This window comes from Nicotiana sylvestris, chromosome 8 (genome assembly GCF_000393655.2).
Source record: "Nicotiana sylvestris chromosome 8, ASM39365v2, whole genome shotgun sequence".
NCBI lineage: Eukaryota > Viridiplantae > Streptophyta > Magnoliopsida > Solanales > Solanaceae > Nicotiana > Nicotiana sylvestris.
Genome location: NC_091064.1, coordinates 177320340 through 177327081, shown reverse-complemented (window position 1 = coordinate 177327081; position 6742 = coordinate 177320340). Strand labels below are relative to the sequence as shown.

General features: G+C 44.2%; 1 protein-coding gene across 1 annotated transcript; it reads right to left on the bottom strand.

The window, feature by feature from the left end:
* Positions 1 to 1064: 1064 nt before the first annotated feature.
* LOC138876053 (uncharacterized) lies at positions 1065 to 2344 on the bottom strand. Its single transcript, XM_070154940.1, has 2 exons — positions 2236 to 2344; positions 1065 to 1375 (listed from the first exon to the last, which is right to left on the bottom strand). The coding sequence occupies exons 1-2, from the start codon at positions 2342 to 2344 to the stop codon at positions 1065 to 1067; spliced, it is 420 nt and encodes a 139-aa protein (XP_070011041.1).
* Between the last annotated feature and the right edge of the window lie 4398 nt (positions 2345 to 6742).

The following is a 6742-nucleotide window of genomic DNA, read 5'->3' as shown; positions in this document are numbered from 1 at the left end:
CATAGTTCAAATTACATCATATAAGGAAAGCATAAAGATTACATATAGTATCGCTTGACTACGTCTGAATTGATCGGCTTTGGCCAGACTTCTCCGTCCATTTCTGCAAGTATGAGGGCTCCTCCTGTCAGAACCCGATGAACCATGTACGGACCCTGCCAGTTGGGAGAGAATTTCCCTTTGGCTTCATCTTGATGTGGAAAGATTTTCTTTAGTACCAGCTGCCCCGGTGTGAATTGTCTTGACTTGACTCTTTTGTTGAAGGCTCTGGACATTCTTTTCTGATAAGGATGACCGTGACAAACTGCATTCATTCTCCTTCCGTCTATAAGAGCTAGTTGCTCGTAACGACTCTTCACCCATTCTGCATTGTCGAGTTCAGCTTCTTGTATGATCCTTGGGGAAGGAATTTCTACCTCAGCAGGAATAACAGCCTCTGTACCATAAACCAACATATAGGGGGTTTGCCCCGGTTGACGTGCGGACTATGGTATGGTATCCCAATAAAGCAAATGAGAGCTTCTCGTGCCACTGCTTATGCTTCTCTATCATTTTCCTTAGTATCTTCTTGATATTCTTGTTGGCGGCCTCTACGGCTCCGTTCATCTGAGGTCTGTAAGCTGTAGAATTCTTGTGTTTGATCTTGAAGGTTTCACACATGGATTTCATTAAATCACTATTGAGGTTGGAGCCATTATCAGTAATGATTGGCTCTGGAATTCCGAACCGACACATGATACGGTCGCGGACGAAATCTGCCATGACTTTCTTAGTCACTAACCTGTAAGATGCTGCTTCAACCTATTTGGTGAAATAATCAATTGCTACTAGGATAAACCTGTGTCCGTTTGATGCGGCAGGTTCGATTGGTCCGATAACATCCATTCCCCAGGCGGCGAATGGCCACGACGAGCTTGTTGCATTAAGCTCATTTGGAGGCACCTTTATTATGTTTGCATGTATCTAGCAGCGGTGGCATTTTCGGACATACTGGATGCAATACGTCTCCATAGTCATCTAAAAGTAACTAGCTCGGAGTATCTTCTTTGCTAAGACAAAGCCGTTCATATGTGGATCACAGGTCCCAGATGAATTTCCTCTAGTAGCCTGGATGCTTCCTTTGCATCGACACACCTTAGCAATCCCAAATCAGGAGTCCTCCTATACAGGATTCCTCCGCCGTGGAAGAAATTATTAGATAACCTTCGAAGTGTGCGCTTTTGAGTAGCGTTTGCAAGCTCTGGGTATTCTCTTTTCGCCAAGTATTCCTTGATATCATGAAACCAAGGTTTTCCATATGCTTCTTCCTTAACATGAACACAATAAGTTAGCTGAGCATGGATCTTTACCGGAATAGGATCAATAAAGTTCTTATCTGGATGTTGTATCATGGATGATAGGGTATCCAATGCATCAACAAACTCATTCTGGACTCTGGGAACATGTTGGAACTCTGTCTTTGTGAACCTCTTTCTCAACTCCTATACGTGATGCAGATAAGGGAGTATCTTGGAGTTCTTGGTCGCCTATTCTTCTCGGACCTGATGTATAAGCAAGTCTGAATCCCCAATTACTAGCAACTCTTGGATGTTCATGTCAATGGACATCTTGAGCCCTAAGATGCAGGCTTCGTACTCGGCCATGTTGTTGGTACACCAGAACCTGATCTTGGCAGATACCAGATAACGCGGACCGGTTTCTAATACTAGGACTCCTCCTATGCCACTCCTTTAAAATTTGCTGCTCCATCGAAAAATATTCTCCAACCGTCATAGGATTATGCAATGTCTTCTCCTATGAATGACACCTCTTCATCAGGAAAATATGTTTTCAGGGGTTCGTATTCTCCGTCCATGAGATTTTCAGCAAGGTGATCTACTAGTGCCTATCCTTTGATTGCTTTCTGAGTCACGTAGACAATGTCAAATTCACTCAACAGGATTTGCCACTTGGCCAACTTGTCAGTGGGCATGAGCTTCTGAAAGATGTACTTCAAAGGATCCATCCTTGATATGAGATATATAGTATAGGTACAGAAGTAGTGCCTCAACTTCTGAGCTACCCAAGTCAAAGCACAATAGGTGTGCTCTAACAGAGAATACCGAGCCTCGTATGGGGTGAACTTCTTACTGAGGTAACAGATGTCCTGCTCCTTCCTCCCTATTTCATCATGCTACCCCAGAACACAACCGAACACTCCATCCAATACTGCGAGGTAAAGTAATAAAGGTCTACCTGGCTCGGGCGGAACTAGTACTGGTGATGTTGATAGGTATTCCTTGATTCTGTCAAAAGCTTTTTGGCAATCATCAGTCCATTTGGTAGTGGCGTTCTTCTTCAACATCTTAAAGATCGGCTAATAGATAACTATAGATTGTGCTATGAATCGGCTGATGTAGTTAAGTCTCCCCAAGAAACTCATCACGTCCTTCTTGTTCTTTGGCGGTGGCAGTTCTTGAATAGCTTTGACCTTTGATGGATCCAGTTCTATGCCTCGGCGACTCACAACAAACCCAAGTAGCTTTCCAGCAGGAACCCCGAATGCACATTTTGCGGGATTCAATTTTAGATTGTACCTTCGCAGTCTCTTGAAGAGTTTCCTCAAATCTCCCATGTGATCAGTGGCTTTCTTGGAATTGATAATAACATCATCTACGTACACCTCTATATCCTTGTGTATCATATCATGGAAGATAGTAGTCATGGCCCGCATGTAGGTGGCCCCTGCATTCTTCAACCCAAATGGCATCATCTTGTAGCAGTACATTCCCTATGGCGTAATGAAGGTCATTTTCTCAGCATCTTCTTCATCCATCCAGATCTGATGATACCCAACAAAACAATCTACAAATGATTGCAACTCATGTTTGGCGCAATTTTCAATCAGGATGTGTATGTTTGGCAAGGGGAAGTCGTCTTTCGGACTGGCCCGGTTGAGATCCCGGTAGTCGACATAGACTCTGACCTTTCCGTCCTTCTTCGGTACTGGCACGATGTTGGCTAGCCATGTCGGATATTCTACTACTCTAGCTTTGACCTGCTTAGTGACTTCTTCCTTGATTTTCAGACTCATGTCGGGTTTAAACTTTCTGAGCTTCTGTTTTACCGGTGGACATGTCGGATCAGTTGGGAGTTTGTGGGCCACAATTGATGTACTCAAACCAGTCATGTCATCATATGACCAGGCGAATATGTCCTCATATTCCTTCAGAAATTCTGTGTATTCTTTCTTTTCTGGCGGTGACAAATGAACGCTGATCCGAGTATCTTTGATATTTTCTGCATCTCCCCCGTTAACAATCTCGGTCTCGTCCATATTGGACTTAGGTCTATTCTCAAAATTCTCGACTTCTTTAACAATCTCTTCCGGTATGTCATCTTCCTCTGAGTCTGTATCCGTTTGTTATGTTGTCTCGTTGCATGTCACAACCATTGGTTCATTAATATAGGTAATAGTAATGCTGTATAAGTAAAGTAATGAGAGAAAATAATAAGAGTAAGATTTGTAAGGAAACCGAAATGCTTTGATAAATTTCATAACTGTTTTGAACATTGGAAGATCTTATTGCGAAAATTCAAAAAATGCGAAAGGAAAATCAACTAGTAAAAATAAAAGATAGTGCATGATGCTTTGTTCAGCCTTTCTACCCCAAGGCTTTTCGAGCTCTGGTTGTTCTGATGGTCCAATTGTTGAGGCATGCTCCTCTTCTTATGGCCTGTATGGAAGGGGCTTCCTCCCCCTCCTCCTCGAAAATGACACAACAATCCATGTCATCATTTTTAAGAACAAATTCCTTACTGCTGCCAGTGCTTCCTCTTCTTTCGACCCATAGATAACATCGGCCGGCTAGAAAGTCTACTCTAAATGTGGTATTGGCTGCTCCAGCGGGTAGTATGGACCGCGCCATGGTGGCGATCAGTTGTTGAATTCCTCCCAAGTATACTCATATCCCAGACCAAAAGTGGTGCTATGTTTCTTTAGTTTGATAGGCTTGGCGATTCCTTGGAGGTTCTTGCCAAGTCCCTTGCCAGGTTCATATCCGCACCAATTTAGTATGCTATCAATTTTGTTGATCCACCACTTGTCTTTGTCGACGACATTGACTTGCTCGATGTGGTGATAGGTTTCCCCGCCTATCCTTCTCCTTCCTCCAATCGCTGGGATGGTTTGTCGACTGTGTATGGGATTGCTACCATTGCCGTGAATGATCACCTCTTGGTGGTTCCACTCAAGTTTTACCGCCTGATGCAGTATAGATGCTACGGCCCCAGCAACATGAATCCATGGCCCGTCCCAACAGCAAGTTGTAAGATGCCAACACGTTTATAACTTGAAAATCAACATCAAACCAAGTAGGTCCATTTGCAAACACAGGCTGATTTCCCCAATGGTGGATCTTTGGGAATTGTCGAAAGCTTTGACATTGATGGCCTCGTCCTTGATCTCATGCATACCCTTTCCTAATGTCCTGAGTGTTGCCAACAGACAAATATTGAGGCTGGATCCTCCATCAATCAGGACCCTAGTGATAAAATAATTTTCGCATTGCACGATGATGTGCAATGCTTTGTTATGACTCAACCCTTCTGGTGGCAGGTCATCTTCATGAAAATTGATCTTGTGACTTTCCAATACCTGCCCTACCATGTTTGCCATTTCTCCTCCGGTGATGTTGCTTGGTACATATGCCTCGCTCAGCACCTTCAACAAGGCATTCTTATGTACGTCGGAAGTTTGCAACAAAGCTAGGATAGAAATCTGTGCTGGTGTTTTGTTCAGCTGATTAATGACTGAGTATTCCTTGGTTTGTATCTTTCTCCAAAGATCTTCGGGCCTGGTTTCAGTGATGGTCGGCCAACCAGAGGCCTGCTTACTCGAGTCAGCTAAATGCTCCGGAGTATAAACTCTGCCGATTCTTGTCATACCCTGTGCCGCAACGGCTTCCCCGAACTTGACATTCCCTTTTCTTCTCGCCTCGGCTGTGTAATCCCAAGGTATGGAATTTGTATGGAACGGTGTCACGACCAACATTGCTACTGGGATGAGCACTTTTACTCCGAACGAAGCATGTGTTTTGGAGGGTAAGACCGCAACTTCAAACGGTGCGTGTGCGTTTGCTGGAGACCCAAACTCGACTTCAATTGGTGTTGGCGTATTTGTAGGGGGTGGTGTTCCAAATTCAAGTGGTACAGACATGTTTACCTCGGCATCCCCAGAAGGTTGAGTCTGGACTACGATCGGATTGAGGGTGACTATCGGCTTCTTTGGTTCGTCACCTTCTGTGATTAAACCGATCGATCCTTTGGGATCCTAATCACCCTCTATTTCAATCATGTGAACACCTCCACCCTTATGGTCTGGCAGAGGGTTATTGCGGACATTCGGAGTAGGATCCTTTGCCACAATGATCTTGTTATCAATCAAAGTCTGGATCTTGTCTTTCAGAGAGCGGCATTCATCAATGGTATGCCCTTTCATGCCAGAATGGTATGCACAGGATTTATTCGGATTAACCCACTGAGAAGGGTTTTCAGGGGTTATATCAGGGATATGGGTGACATAACCGACAACTTTTGAGCCTTTCATACTGTTGGTCAATCAGTTCAGCAATGGCGGTATACTGTTTGGGGGGTCTGCAGTCAAAATTTGGTCTAGGTCTAGGAAAGTTTTGATGTGTGGGAGGTGATTGATAGTGGGATGGCTGAGCATTGTAGGCTTGGAAGACATGTGTGAGTTGGGAATATCTGGGTGAGGTAGGTTGATATGTAGGAGGTGGGGGTGATTGGTAAGTAGGTGGTGAAGTTTGGTAAGAGGGTAAGGGTGCTTGGTAATTCTGGGTAGGCTGATATGTGAGTGGAGGTATCAGATAGGCTTGGTATTTGATAGGGGATTTGGCTCTTTGTGAAACCATTACGGCACCTACGTCCCTTTTCTTGGATGTACCACCAGACTGTAAAGCCTTATTGGTAGCTTGCAAAGCTTCAAAGTTCGTAACCATACCACTTTTGATGCCTTCCTCGATCCTTTCCCCTAGCTTGATGATGTTGGAAAATTTCTAGCTCTCAATCAACATCAGCCTTTCATAGTACTGCGGGTCTTGAGCCCAGGTGAAAAACTTGTTCATTTGTTCTTCTTCTAAGGCAGGTCTGACCTTAACAACTTTTGATCTCCAGCGAGTGACATACTCGCGGAATGTTTCCATGGGCTTCTTCTTTAAGTTCTGAATGTAGAACACATCTGATGCATTTTCTGTGTTGAACTTGAACCTGTACATAAAGTCGGATTCCATACTCACCCGGTTCGACCATTTCTTCGGGTCTTGGCTAATGTACCAAGACAGAGCATCTCCCTTCAGACTCCTCATGAAAAGCTTCATGTGAATCCTTTCATCTTTCCCTACTCCGACCAGCTTGTCGCAGTATGTTCTCAAGTGGACTCTTGGATCCCCTGTACCATCAAACATCTCAAACTTAGGAGGTTTGTACCCCTCAGGCAGTTTGACATCCGGTTGTATGCAAAGATCTTCATAGTTCAACCCTTTAATCCCCTTACTTCCTTCGACATCCTGAATTTGACTTGTCAATCTCTTGAGTTCCGCAGCCAGGTTCCTGATGAGTGAGTCTTTATCATCAGACTCTGGTGTGCTTTAGACAGGTTGGGTGGAGGGTGGCATGGTTTCCACATAGATGGGGGTGTTATGGTGGAAATGGTCATTTGTGGAATTCAGAGGTTCTGGGATGA